Source organism: Trypanosoma melophagium (assembly GCF_022059095.1).
Source record: "Trypanosoma melophagium isolate St. Kilda chromosome Unknown ctg5segment0, whole genome shotgun sequence".
NCBI classification, from domain to species: domain Eukaryota; phylum Euglenozoa; class Kinetoplastea; order Trypanosomatida; family Trypanosomatidae; genus Trypanosoma; species Trypanosoma melophagium.
Window position 1 is genome coordinate 783,402 of NW_027125187.1, and position 14,678 is coordinate 798,079.

The following is a 14,678-nucleotide window of genomic DNA, read 5'->3' on the forward strand; positions in this document are numbered from 1 at the left end:
AATAATAATAATAATAATATATATATTATTCTATGCGTTATCTTTTTTTTCGTGGGTGTACAATTAAACATTTCTTTTTCTGAAGTGCAGAAAGAGGTCTTTGTTTCTTCTCGGCTTTATTTTCCTTTTATTTCTCCATCTTAACTTTAGTTTGTGTAAGAAAGTGGGGTGGTGGTCCATTAAATAAAAGAAAACAAAGGAAATAACATAACAACAAATCTCCAGAAAAAAACAAAAGAAAGAAAAAGACATCCTACCAATTAATAAGGAAAAAATAAAAAGAAAGGAAGTGTGTGAAATCGAAGAGAATAAAATCAAAAAAAAAAAAATGTCATCTGCCGCTGTTGACCGCGCTGCTACACGTGTCTTTGATCTAATTGATGCGGGGAAACTTGGATTAGCAGAAGGGGCACTGGAGGACGCACTTCCCAAGTTTTCCACCAACCACGCATTGTCAGCTGCTGAGTCATTGCTGTTACTTAAAAAGGGCCAGGTTGAAAAAGCCAAGGAGAAGGCAGAAGCACTTAGTCAACAAAATATTACAGATGGAAAGGCTTTGAGTGCTCTTGTTTATGTTCTTCAGCAATGTTGCAGTTGGGAGGCATTGGCCCGAACGTATGATCGCATGAAAGAAGGTTCTAACGAGAGAAATATACTTGAAAATTTGCTTCAAACTTATGTGCGAATGGGGGCATATGATAAGGTACAGAAAAATGCAGTGCTACTTCATCGTAAATGGAATGATCCTCGCTATCAAGTGTGGGTAGTACAAGCAAATCTTTCTCAAGTTCCATCAGTCTCAACGGACCATATTTTGTTAAAAGTATCTACTAGATTATTAAAGGATGCCATCTTAACGGACAACGGACTCATTTCACCATCCACGTCTCGGATGTATATTGAGGTGCTCCATCAGCAAAAGTTGTACAGTGATGCTGTGGAATTTCTATGTAGCGAAAGAGGAGTGGCAGTAGGTGTTCCAGATGCTCGACTAGAACTTTTAGCAACATCTCTACAGCTAAACGGGGAATTAGCAAAGGCCAACACTGTGGCAAAACATCTTTGGTCTTGTCAACCGGATAACTGGACTTTTGTAGAGTTATACCTCAATACATTATCTGAAACAAACACAGGGGATGGTATTTTGACACTGGATGGTCCAGAAGAAAGACGTATCACACTAGAGCTTTCTAAAGTAGATTGCTCATTAACAGATGCACTCCGTTTCTGCAAGGATTTACAAAATAAAGTTTTACTGGTGCCTGGTGGACGCCCGTGTCGAGGTCCATTTATGGCAGAGTTGGAAATACTCTCACGTCAAGGTGCAAGGGGTGCACTACAACAAGCTACTCTCGCTTACGCTCAGCGGTTCTATCAAGTTGCCTGCTGCTTTTTAGACATTTCCATATATCTAGATGTGACTTCGGCTGATGCTATTTATTTATGGTCCAGCAAAAAAAAAGAGGGCGGCGCAGGGAATAATAGGCTGCATTACCACTCTCAGCGTATTCTCGGTCTGCGCTGCCATGTGGCGTTGTGGGGTACGGGAAGAGATCAACAACCAGATGATGCTACTGTAGAACATCTTTTGCAGACGTGCTGGGATTTGTATGATGAGGCTAAACCTCTTTCTACGCATCGTGCATGGAGTGAGGAGGGACTCTGCGACGGTTATATTACTATTGCTCTCAACATTCTCTTACACCTGTATCACGCGACAAGGGAAAGGAGATGGGTAGAAAAGGGACTGGAGTTACTAGATAGGGTGGAACGTAAATTAAACAATCCCATGTGGTTAATGTTTGCTACATGCTTTGCTCGTATTTTGGGATTTGCCGATTGTGATGCCTGGCGTCAGTTGGCCTTTAAGGGTGTACAACATGATACTATGTCACATATTGGTTACTGGCCACTTGTGACTGGAGGTGCATTGGATGAGATATGCCAGTGGAATGAACTTGCCTGGGGTCACTATAGTACACTGGAGAAGGATTGTAGTCTACTTCGCTCCAAAGTCTTTCTCTACATGTCCTGGTCAGCCATGAGGGATGTTCAGGAGTACGAGAGACGACAGACAAATTCATTGGGTCGAGTTATTTGCACTGTTCACCGTATAGCAGGATCACTGCGTTCGTGCCAAACACGGTCGTCTATATTTGAACTCATGGAGGCGGAATCAGGTGCCATAGCAGATGCCTATAACGCCCTACAATCACCACAAGTGTTGGAGTTAACAGATAACACCGATTGGGTGGTGGTACGGTCCATGGTACTTGGTAACATCCACAGTGACAAGGTGAGGGAGTTGACAGATACATTGGTTGATATGCCCAGTAAAACCGAACGCATTGAACACACACGGCAATTAGTTGGAAGTTTAATACTCCTACACGATATTGCCTTGTTGGAGGCACACCATATGCGTGTGGCGAATGCACCAAAGCCCAAAAAAGCAAAAGGCGCGCAGATGAATCTTGAAACACAATTTCCACTACCAACTTTATTGTCTGACTCACACGGTGATTCACTGCCAACGTTACCTGTGATTCGTTCAATAGCCCCAGTGTTACTAGAATGCGTACAGACACGTGGGGCCAGTTCAGCTATCGCACATACTACTGCTTTGCAGGACTCCCTGCAGAGTGTTGTCGACTCGAGGGGATTGGAGAGCTTTCTCTTTCCCGAGGCACTAATTCTTTCTTCACTTCTTCAGGTTGCCCCTGTCCGGGTTTTGCCCGTTACAGCTTGGGCACAAGACCTCGAGGGGACTCTTCGGAAAGTGTATGAATCACAAATGGAGGTTGAGAGTGGGACTGCCTTCAGTCAGGTGAAACGGTTGCGTGCTGCCAAAGCTCTGCGCGTGAGCGATTTATCGAGGGACTTGCTGCGTGATGTGTCTGCAGCGGGTCGTCGACGTTGATTGTGTTTGATTTTCTTCTTCTTAAACCACTCGTTTTTTTTTGTTCTTGAAGGAAATTTAGGAGAAATGTTTCGTTGTTTATGATTTGGCATATCCAAAGGTGTGTACGCGTGGTTAAGAACCATGAAGAATGCGTGGACTTATTACAGGGGGTGTATGTACCCAGGGGAATTCATGAAAAAGGAAAAAAACGAAAGAAAAAGAACAACAAAAACCAAACAAAAACAAAATGTTTCTCACACTTTTGTTTGAATTTCCCTTTATTTCCTTCTTTCTTTTCACTAGTAAAGTGTTTTCTTCTAATGGCATCGAAAAACACCAAAACCATTGAAAACAACAACTCTTCATGCGGCGGTGCGCCCGCTCAGTATGAACCACCAACTGGAACTGTTGTGATGCCCAATACCGGCCCTGCTCCAGCACAGCAATACACAGCTGTACCACAGTATACAGCAGGAGGACCACAACATGGATTTCCTCTTAATGTTCCTCCATCTGGTCCACCAGTGCAACCCCGTGATTGGCATAACGGCATGTGCGTTTGCTGTGGGGATTGTGACTCTTGCCTGGAGGCATGGTGTTGCTACTACTGCCAACTCTCCCGACAGTACAATCTGCTGTACGAAAACAGACCCGAAATCAACTGGGCAGTTGCTATGGGAACATTACTTGGTGACTACTGTTGTGGCTTTCTTGTATCCACTGTGGTGCAGTGTATGTTGCGTTCCAAGTTGCGGCGATCATTCACTATTGATGGTACCGACTTCGGTGACGCTTGTGCGTCCTGTTGTTGTTCTCATTGTGCTTTGCAGCAGTCACTGTTGGAGTTAACGGATGCGGGACTCTTCCCCGGGGCTTGTTGCTACAATAGGGGCCCAGAGTCTCGCCGGATGGAATAATGGAACAGATAAACCGGTAAGAGAATGGAACAATAATACCATTAAAAACCGTGGATCAACTGAACGTAGGTTGCGGAAATGTTTTTTTTTTTAATGTCGGGGTAAGCAAAGTAGGGAATTCAATCACCCAATATATAGTACACTAATCCGTGAATGAAATGGTGCAATCTTTCGTGAGCCGTAATGATCTGCAAAAAGAAAAAAAATGACAGTAAAGAAGAATATACTAGTAAGACTTGATTTTATTATATACAGACCCTGCTAATGTATAGGTACATCCATAGTATATATATAAATATATATGGAGAATTATACAGTAATATATACATGTATCTATATTTCCTTATATATAGATCTCTATATTTTTCTGTGAATACACCTATATGTATGTATCTATGTACGCATTTCTAGTTTTTGTTAATAGTTGGAGCAAAAGGATAATGAGATATTTTCGTTGATTTATCCTTTCAAGCTGTTTTCAATGAATACATTCCTTCGTTTCATGAATTTCTTTCTTTTTATACGCTTGCAAGAGGGAATTAAAGGGCAAAGGTTTAGAAGTAGGCAGACATATAAGAGATTTTTTATTCCTTTTTTTTTGTGTTTCTCTCATGCTCTATTGAGTTGTGGTGGGGGTGGTAGTTGTTCGTTTTTTTTTTAAGTACATGCACAAGAAGACATGAGATTCTCTGTCTTATCTGTTTTTTTTCCCTTTTTTTTCTCCCCTTTCCTGTTTTTTTTTAGCCCTTTCCTGCTATTACCATTCTTCTATCCCTTCTTTCCCTTTGTATTTAGTGATCTTTAATATGATAGTTCCACCCCCGTGGGACTGCGATGCTCCACGCGAGTTGCCGCGGCCCTTTGTAGGTACGTTTGACGAACTCTTCTGGAATGTTGTTCACACCTACACAGGCCACACACACGCGAGTTTGCTCTTGTTGCAGGAATGCGGTGTGGCGTTGAGTGAAAGTCTCATCGCCGGATCATCATCTGTGTATGATGTGTTGCGGCCTGTTGTCCCGCCGCCGTTGGAGAATGATGCAGTGGGTTGTATTCCAGCTGAGGTGCCAATGGAGGATCTTCCCAGTGTGACGTGTTGCAGGGATGTGACTGCCATCACAGGACTGCGGAGACGCTGTTTTGAGTATGGGGCGAGTGTGGCCCAACTGCTGAGGCTCGCAAAGCGATTTTCAGAAAAATGGGGTCGTCTGCGGTTGGAGGAGCGGGATGAAATTCATGCAGCACTGACGCGAGAGCGAATTTCGCGAATTCACGGGGATGATCTTCGGGCGTGTTTTGCGGATTTGAACTTTACAGACAAGGGACTAAAGCAACTCACACCAGATATCACACGATTTACTAATCTCACTACACTAGTGTTAAGCAATAACCCACAACTTACATCTATTACATATCTCCCACCTAATTGTTTGGTGTTTGTGGCGTGTGGGTGCTCCATTAAAGAGGTGTGTCCCTCCAAGACTTTAATTTTTCTGGGACTCGCATATAATATGCTGGAAACACTGGATTTTATCCATCATCTTCCAGAGCTACGTGTGCTTGATCTCACACGAAATGCTGTCTTTTCTATTGAAGGAACTGTTGAGGCAATACAGAAACATCCTCACTTGGAAGACGTTACTTTCATTGGTAATCCTATTGCACTTGTAGACAATTACACCGAACACATGACAACGGGTTGCCCACGACTGCAACGGCTAGACCATCTACCTACAGTATTTAATACTACTGCTACGACTCCTTCTACTAAGAATGTTGCCAGTGGCACTACTGCTACTACTACTAATACTAATACTATCACCAATTCCGCTGTTGCTCCTGGAGCAGCTACTTCTAATACTACTGTTCAATTTAAAAGAATGACAAATGGTACTCTTACTATTCCTGCTGATGAAGGAACTACAGCTGTAACAGATGAGGTGAAAGACACAACACCCTCCATTTTGCTATCTGTACAACTACTAAAAATGGAAGGACTTAGTGCATTGACGCATAATCCAGTAAGTATTGAGGAACCAGGACCTTTAGTGCAACATGAGACGAAAGGAACAAAGGGGAAAAAGAAAGCCAAAACAGCCCCTGTTGGACCTACTTATGAATGTAGTACACGTATGTCACTTCACGGCTACTGGGGTGAAAGTGATATTCTCGTTGTGGCATGCGATGATCTACAGTTATTACCGGACGCGCTATTAGGGGCACAGCAGCAGCAGCATCATACTAGTAAGAAAAAGGCACACGCGGCAACAACAATTATTGAAGATGTATTACAGTTAAACCACAATGTAAGCACAAGAGTAACTCCCAGTGCTGCACTTTCACATTCTCTGGAGCAACCTTTTTTTCTAAAACTCGAAGTTCATGATGAAATACGTCTCCCTAGTGGAAATACCGTTAAACTTTCTTGCCCAATTGGGTCTTTCTACGCAGATGCTTCAGGTCTTCTTGTGAATACAGCACCTCCTCCACGCCGTATGACGTTGCGGGAGAGTCTTCTTATTAGTGAAGTTGCACTAGAAGAGAGTGAAATGCATATACGCGAACTCCGTGATCGCGCGGCTACCTCTATAGGAACCCTTACACAATTTACTTGCCCTCCTGAAACACCTCTTGCTTTCTCTGGAACACGTGGAAGTGCACAACGACGACTAAAAAAGTCCACTTCCATCTCTGGACGCAATGCAGCGGTAGAACAGTTATATACAGAGATGAAAAAATGTGAAGCAAAGGCGGCAGAGTTGCAGTTATTGGCTAAAATTGAAGAACGGCGTATGGAAGAGTTGCGGCGTGCAGCACTGACGATAACACTGGAGTTTTCCCTTGGCTCTCCACCACAGGTTGCTGAGCAGTTGGATCCTTTATCAGCATCATCCGCACGTAGTAAAAATTCTCGTCGCCGACCTGTGGAAAAGAATGAATCGGTAAGGCGACAAAGATGAATGTATACCATATGATTGTTATATTTGCACTTTTTTTTTTCTTAGAAATTCTCTCTTTCTGTTACTGTTTGTTTTTTGTTGGTTGCAATTGGAATAGTTGAATGTCATGTTACAAGCACATCACATTGTCTTTGGGTAGAAGATGATAGAAACAGCCCAAATATCAATGTATTTTGCATCACTTTTCTTGTTTTGTATCTTTTTTTTTCTCTCTTTTTATCCCCCTCTTATGGCATGCTTCTTCAGTTATATATATATATATATATATATATATATATATATATATATATATATATATTCCATGTTTTCTAATATTTGTTACTGTTACTTTACTGTTTTATATTGGGGAAATGCTTTAAATCCTTCTTTCTTTTTCATTTTTCTTTTCATACTTAAAGTAGGTATCTATTGAAGAGGTTGAGACCCCACAGGGTTGATAGAGTAAAGAAAGAAAGAAAGGAAGAGAGCAAAAAAATAAAGAAAAAAAAATAATCTATAAAAGAGTAAAAGGAAATATGGTGATAATGCGTGTGTGCAGCGTAGTGTTGTTAATGCTGTTGATTTCTCTTTCGGCACAGTCTTCTGCAGTTGTTGTTGCTGTTGCTGCTTCGGCTGCCGGGGAACAGCAACAGCAACAACAACAAAAAGATGGTGTGAACCCAATCAATATTCCACTATCACCAATAGCGAATAAGCCTGTTGAGGAGTGGACTGTGAGTGATGTGGAGTACTGGATGAACTACACTGTGGGGTATGCGGAGTACAGTGGATTTGTGCGCAAACACGGTGTGGATGGTCCAACATTGTTGGTAATGGATGGATCTGATTTCGAGGAACACTTTCCTATAGAGAACGCTATGCATGCGATTAAACTATCAGCACATTTAAAACTTTTACAGGGACTCTGTCTCTGCAAGACGGATGAAGCATCAGGGGAAAAGGTAGTGGATTTATGGTCATACTTCAAAAAAGAGAATTTCCGTGTTTGGGTGGTGGGACTAAATTCTCTATTCTTTCCACGTTTGTCAATGCTGTACACATTTTTCTTTGACGACGAGTTGTATCGTATGCTTCTCAGTGTTCCTAGCGGTCCATCAAATGTGATAAATGCAGCTGCAGCAGCTGCTGGTGTTAACGCTTTTGATGGTGTTCCAACAGCAGGATTAGAATATGCCACAGTATTAACGACGCCGAGTGTCCCATTTATACGTACACTTATTTACCTCATTTGCCTGATTGTTGCTCCGGATTTATTTATGATGTTTGAGGCTGCCCGTTTGGTACCAACGAATTACATTATTATGCCTTGTTGTGTCTTACTGTTTCTCTTTAGCGCGTACAGGGAGTATGTCTTTTTATACTTTGCATACAAGGGTAGTGTGTTTCCACCAGATGTACCCTTTTATAAGAAGATATGGTTTGTATACTCATATACATTGTTTGTTCCACCTATTCTTCCTGTACTCTATCTGATTGTGCCATTTACTCTTCAGTGTGTTTTAATTTTTCTGTTGCCGGTGGGTATTCTTCTGTTGTTTATTGCACAGACTTTTATCCCTCTGGATCCTGCTTCAGAGGAAGACCTTCAAAAAGGATTTGCTAATGAGGAGAAGCGTGATTAATCGATTGATTGATGGGAATGCTTGGGTGATTTTATTAGACATGAAAGGAGAGACATACATACAGAGAGACACTCGCAAAAGTGAAAAAGAAAAAAAAGAGAATAGTAGGAGACGAGAAGAAAAAGGGGGTTAAAGGGAAAAACGAAGTAGTTCCAATGTTGGCAGTCCCCGGAGATTAATGGGGATATAAACGAGGATAAAATAATAAACATAAGCATGATACAGATGCCTGAAAGGGAATCAAAGGCACAACAACAACAATAACAACAAGTAGAGAAATAAGAAAAGCATAATTAAATAAAAAGCATTTTTGACATTTTTTTTTGTAGGTACCTGGTTCTACATTATTAGAAAACCACTACCTTATATTCTTGCCGCAGCTGTTATTGTTTTTTTTGTTGTGGCTGATGGTGGTACCACACTATACGTCCTATCAAGCGCGTGAGGAGCGAAGCCATTTAATTATCTATCTTGATATTCCTCCCCATTCACTTTCTTCTTTTTTCTCTTTCGTGGCATATCCATCGGTTAATGCAGTTGTATATATATATATTTGGGGTTTTTGCATGCATAATGTATGCACCATGCACTAACAGACTATAAAGAAAATCTAGGAATATGATACACACGAACGTCATAAAAACAAAAAAAAAATGTAAATAATATAAATAAATAAATAAATAAATATATATATATATATATATATATATATATATATATATATTTATTTATTTATTTATTTATATTATTTCCGGATACTCACTGATATGTATTTACACCCAGAATCTGTGTATTGTTATTTTTTTTCTTAAAATTCCTCATTCTTATTTTCTCTTCTCATTCTCTCTTTCTCCCTCTTTTCTTCTTCTTTGACTGCAGAAGTGCATATATGTCATACGCCAAGCCCACCATCTCCAGCAAACGCCGCGCACGCACTCCCCCACGTAGTGTACACCACATGTCCGACACCGCCCACCCCAACAACAACAATAACAGCAATAACGATGTGAAGCGCTCCCGCAAGGAGGGCCGCACCGTCCACCACCCCCATGAGGAGGAGGTGCGGCTCTCGCAGGAGTTCACCTCGCAGTGCGATGCGGTGGTGCAGCGGGTGAACGCCCTCCTCGACCGGGCGCAGCAGCGGGAGGAGCACATCCAGCGGACCCTCCAGGCGAGTCTCGACCGCTCCCCGCCCCGCCCCGCCAGCCGCTCGCCGCAGCCCACCAACACCCCCCGCTGGTCCGGCATGTTCGGCACCCCGCAGGTCCCACAGGCACCGCCCCCAACCCCCGCACACCCCACAGAGAATAGCCATAGCCATAAGAAGAATCATAATAATACTAATACTAATACTAATAATAATACTAATACAGATACAGCCTCCACGACAGGCTGGATAGGTAGAATGCTTTGGGGATCATCGGAGGGACCGTCGTCACCACACGCAGCAGGGAGCACACCAATGTCGAAACTAATGAAATCACCACAGTCGGCGGAGAGTGCACGAGGACCACGACACACTAAACAAACACAATCACGCAGTCCCCCACCCGCCTCACCAGCGGAACAGGGTGGTTCACTAATACAGCGTGCCATGCAGCGACTCTCTGGCCGATTCTCATCACCACCGCCAAACACAGAAAGTCCACGACGATCACGTAAGTCTGTCGTGTTTAAGGAGCCCGCAGACTTGGTGACTCTCACACCCCCACGTGCTGCAATAAAGGCTTCATCAGAGGAGCGGCGGAAGGAGGATGTTGAACCGGCACCGCGTGATTCACTGGTGTATCCTCCAGCACCACCTCCATCTGCAAAGAAGGAAAGCCGCAGCCGCAGTCGCAGCCCATCGAGTGATGAGGATAAGACACACAAAATGCCGGATTCTGACACCCCTGATGTGGGTGCTATTATCCGCGAGTATTCACATGCGCGAGCCCTCAGGGAACTCACCAAGGCGGATCTCTTGGCATACACCAAGCAACACCACATCAATGTATCCATGTCAAGTACGAAGAAGGAGATGTTTGAAGTGGCACGCCGTTTGGCTAAAGATAATGCGGAGAACGCAAATTAACTGAATACACAACGCCCCTGGATATATATATATATATATATATATATAGAGAGAGAGAGAGAGAGAGAGAGAGAGAGAGAGAGAGAGGGAGAAAGAAAGAAAGAGAGGTCATGTTGTATTGCACAAACTCTAGAGATAATTAACTGAGTTGCGGAGAAGAACGAAAAAAGAAGAAAATAAAGGAGAAAAAGAAAGGATGCAAAGCAAAGGACATAACGATGAGGACATAAAACTCAAAATTCTAAGAGTAGAAAAAGAGAGGGGGAAAAAGAAAACAGTCTTTAAGTATATGTTGTTGGTTGAAGTGAATTGTTTTGTATCACTCTCCTACATTTTTTTTTTTAAATCTCTCTCTGCATTTCAAAGCTTCAGTGTACTTGAGCAGCACACACGACATCCTAGTTATCACTGTGCCTTTTTTTTTTTTTGCACCATCTCTATGTGTACGGTCCTTTTTTATTAAAATTCTGGTATCCTCTTTGCTTTTTTTTACTTTTTTTCTTTTATTATTATTATTATTATTATTATTACTTTTATTATCCTTGAATAGACGTAGAATGTATATCACAGCGCTGAAAAGTTAAAAGAAACGATCGAGGGACAGAGAGTAAATGCGTGGAATTGTATGTTTCTGTGTGAATATGTTAAATTTTAATCTAGAAGGCCGAATAGAAGAGGGAGTGAGAGGAAATATGTAGGGTTATTACTATTTTTGTAAAGTTCCACATACAATCATTTTTATCCTCACTTTCTTTACTTTCGACTGCTTATTCATGCACCCATGCATTTATACACTTGTGTCTCCTTTTCATCGTCTGTGTGCACTTTCTTTTACAACCCTTTGTTTTTTTCTCTTTTTAAGACCCCAGCCATCGAGCTGCAGATGCCCCGCCATATATACATAAAAAGTGCAGATACACAGAGAGAGCGAGAGCGACATAGATAGAGAGAGAGAGAGAGCTTGATAAAAGGAAAATAGATACATCTGTACAGGAACAGAAAAATCTGGTTTTCTGTTTATCTGTATGGAGTGGTATTATGTCATGTTTTTTTAGCTCGTTTCTTTCTTTATTTGTGAATTTCCTTCGTTTCTTACTTGTGTTACCTATCTCTTCTTTCTCTTTGTTTTTTCTCGTCTCTTTCTCTTTGTGTGATATATATATATATTTTCTTCTTGCCGAACTGCACCGGTGTCACTCGTGCTTTGTGTTTGACCTGTCACTTCTTGAAACTGTTGCTCTGTGTAGCCAGGAAGTACAGTGCAAGTAATACAGAGAAGAGAAAAGAAAATAAAAAGTACATTTGTTTCGGCTTGAGTGTTTGACAAACACGAGTGAAAAAGAGGAAAAGAGGGGAAGTTGAAAAAACAAAAAAAAAAGCGACAACAAGCGACCATAAAGAAGGAAAGTGAAAGTGAGAGGTAATTGTACTTGTTGTGCTGCAGTATAAGGTATCCGAAGTTACCATAAAGTAAAACTAGTGCTAAATATATATATATATATATATATATATATATATATATATATTTGTTAGTGTAGAGGGAAACAAAGAGGTAAATAGAAAACCCCAGTAAAAAACAAACAAACAAAAACAAAAGACGAAGAGAAAAAAAAAACAACGGTATAGTTGACTGATAGATAACACTCACACACACAGAGAAAGGAAACAACAACAAAAAAAAAAATGACGGAAGAACCCATGTCCTCGAGCAAGCGTATCCAACTGCTGCGTGAGCGGCTTGAGATGTACAACGCCACGATAGCAGAGGCGATGGGTGTAGTGGCGGGAGTGACAAGTATGGAGAGAACAGCCGCGCCGACCAGCAAAACAACGGCCAGAGAATACGGAAATGAGAGAGAGAGAGAAAGTAAGAATAAGGAAAGTGCACCACGACTGGAGCGGGATCTTGCGGCGGAGTTCAGCGCGGCGCGGGGATTCAGCGGTGGGTCTAGGCGGTTTGAGAAGAGAACAGTGCCCCCACCACCATCTCCACCGGAGGGGGACGTTAAATCAACAGAAAAAACAACAACAACAAAATTAACAGGAGTAGCGGCAACAACTCTGGCATCATCAAGTAGTGCAAATTCCTCCTCAGAATTAGACTCTGCAGTTTTTTCAGACAGTGATGATGGACCGTTTGTGAACCCGTATCTGAATGAACAAGTTCTACAGGGAGATGGTGCCATACTTGGGAGTGAGGCTGAACGCAGCAAAGAGGAAGAAAATATACGGGCGGCAACCTCTAGAGTTTTGGATAATAGCAGGAAAATTATTAACCCTCATATTTCATCTAGTGGGAGTTCTATTGCAGAGGACTCAATATCACCTAACCCCTCCTCAGCGTTGGTATTTCAAAAACAACAAAAGAAACGAGAAGAAAAAGAAGAAAAAGAAGAAGACTCTCGCGAGGAGAAAAATGTAGACGAAGAGTCAAAAGAGGAAAAAACACATCTAGAGACAAAGATACCCTTCGCTTCTCTTGAAACCGCATACTACAGACTAACTCTAGCTGAACAAGCACTTCAAAAACTTACTAGCGCACTTGACATTGAGTCCTTTCCACGCTCGCTACCCCAAAAAAAACATTCACAACAACTGGCTGATGACCGTGATGGACTTTTACGGCGTGAACAGGAACTTCGTCGCCGTGGTACGGGTGGTCTCAATTTAAACACTATTTACGAAACTAGTGCGATGGATGTAGCGCAGCAGGTGCGTCAACTGCTGGCGGACTGCGGGGCTGCCCAATCGCTCTTTGCTCGCGTGCACGAGCGGCGGGCTGCGGTTGCTGCGAAGGAGGAGTTATTGCAGCGGCGGCTCGGTGAGTTGGAGGCGCGGCAGCGGGAGACGGCGGAGCGGCGGCAGACACTCGCGACACTTCAGCGCCGCACGGAGCAGCGGGAGGCGCAGTTGCAGCAGCGGGAGGAGAATTACCGCCGCGAGTTGGACGCCCACAAGGCACGGGAGGAGGCACTGCAGGCACGACTCACTGAAGTGGAGGCCCTCGGCCGGCGGGCGGCGTCGTGGATGAAAATTCTCGACGAACGGGACGCCACAACGGCGGCGAAGGAGCGGCGACTGCGGCGTGTGCAGGCGGATTTGGTGCGCCGCTCAGAGGAACTGCTCTGCTGCCGCAATGCCCGCAACGCAAAGTACACACAAAACCAAAGCCCACAACAACAACAAGAACAACAGCAGCAGACACGCGTGCCCCCGCGACAGGTCAGTAGTCCATAGAGATGATGATGCGAGAAGGAGAGAGGGAGAAGAGAAAAGGGGAGGACCTGGAGAAGAATAATAAGAAGAAGGAGAATTGTGTTAAAACGATTAGAAGAGAAGGAGAGAGGTATTGGAAGAGTCCGAGCATGAGGAGATGAGGAGGAGGGTATTAGTTGTACATGTATAGCATAGACGTATATGTATATACGTATTACAAATATATGTACATTCCTGTATCACTAGGGTACAACAGAAGACACAAGAATAAAAAGAAAGATAAAGAGAAAGAGAGAGCACACACACAAAAAAAAGGCGAACATGGGGTGATATATACTTCTGCATATGTATTTATGCATATACCTAGATAAAAGGAATGAGATAGATCTAGAAATATAAAAAAAATAATAAAAGGAAACGTATGTTATAGTATATTTTTCTTACTTGGAAAGGTATACTATTTATTTATACTTCTTTATTTCGCCAATATTCGTTATCTTTTGATATCTTCCCAAAAAATTTTTTCTTGTTCGTTCTGAGGTTTCTTCTTTACCACCTGCTTCTTGTCCTTTTTTTTACCTCCATTTGCTAGGGTCTATCGTTTTTCATTGTTTTCATCATCCCTGCTTTTCTCTGTTTTTTCAGACTCATGCAACCCCTATGACGCAGTATCTGAAAGACTTTCTCTTACATCAGAAATGTGACGTTCTCTCTTTTTTTTCTTCGTTTTACTTGTATTGCGGGCACATCAAAGTGTTGCTCTCATACTTTGTTTTTATGTTCTTTTTCTTTTATTATTATTATTATTATTATTATTATTATTATTATTATTATTATTATTATTATTATTATTATTACTACTACGTTGGTGTCTGTCACTATTCTTATTATTATTTTTTGGTAGTGAGGGCGGTGTTGGTGGCAATAGCCATAACAACATCCGTATCTGCCAGTATTATCTATATACAAACATACATACCAACTCAT

General features: G+C 42.2%; 6 protein-coding genes across 8 annotated transcripts; all 6 read left to right on the top strand.

Annotated features, from left to right (window-relative positions):
* Positions 1-328: 328 nt before the first annotated feature.
* LSM04_003635 (N-acetyltransferase B complex) lies at positions 329-2,920 on the top strand (the record flags this gene model as incomplete). Its single annotated transcript, XM_067329780.1, has 1 exon — positions 329-2,920. The coding sequence occupies one exon, from the start codon at positions 329-331 to the stop codon at positions 2,918-2,920; it is 2,592 nt and encodes an 863-aa protein (XP_067187319.1).
* Positions 2,921-3,222: 302 nt separating this feature from the next.
* On the top strand, positions 3,223-3,819 carry LSM04_007005 (PLAC8 motif-containing protein; the record flags this gene model as incomplete). The annotated part of the gene is made up of 1 exon (XM_067329781.1): positions 3,223-3,819. One exon carries the CDS (start codon positions 3,223-3,225, stop codon positions 3,817-3,819), a length of 597 nt encoding a protein of 198 aa, XP_067187484.1.
* An 806-nt stretch (positions 3,820-4,625) lies between these two features.
* On the top strand, positions 4,626-6,779 carry LSM04_009395 (uncharacterized protein; the record flags this gene model as incomplete). Of its 2 annotated transcripts, none has more annotated exons than XM_067329782.1 (1): positions 4,626-6,779. In XM_067329782.1, one exon carries the CDS (start codon positions 4,626-4,628, stop codon positions 6,777-6,779), a length of 2,154 nt encoding a protein of 717 aa, XP_067187593.1. The 2 variants fall into 2 exon arrangements, with proteins under 2 accessions (XP_067187593.1, XP_067187594.1); XM_067329783.1 differs by having other exon boundaries at positions 5,508-6,779.
* A 524-nt stretch (positions 6,780-7,303) lies between these two features.
* On the top strand, positions 7,304-8,401 carry LSM04_000401 (the record flags this gene model as incomplete). Of its 2 annotated transcripts, none has more annotated exons than XM_067329784.1 (1): positions 7,304-8,401. In XM_067329784.1, one exon carries the CDS (start codon positions 7,304-7,306, stop codon positions 8,399-8,401), a length of 1,098 nt encoding a protein of 365 aa, XP_067187165.1. The 2 variants fall into 2 exon arrangements, with proteins under 2 accessions (XP_067187165.1, XP_067187166.1); XM_067329785.1 differs by having other exon boundaries at positions 8,081-8,401.
* Positions 8,402-9,290: 889 nt separating this feature from the next.
* On the top strand, positions 9,291-10,475 carry LSM04_000266 (uncharacterized protein; the record flags this gene model as incomplete). The annotated part of the gene is made up of 1 exon (XM_067329787.1): positions 9,291-10,475. The coding sequence occupies one exon, from the start codon at positions 9,291-9,293 to the stop codon at positions 10,473-10,475; it is 1,185 nt and encodes a 394-aa protein (XP_067187158.1).
* A 1,683-nt stretch (positions 10,476-12,158) lies between these two features.
* Positions 12,159-13,712, top strand: LSM04_002498 (uncharacterized protein; the record flags this gene model as incomplete). The annotated part of the gene is made up of 1 exon (XM_067329788.1): positions 12,159-13,712. The coding sequence occupies one exon, from the start codon at positions 12,159-12,161 to the stop codon at positions 13,710-13,712; it is 1,554 nt and encodes a 517-aa protein (XP_067187269.1).
* Between the last annotated feature and the right edge of the window lie 966 nt (positions 13,713-14,678).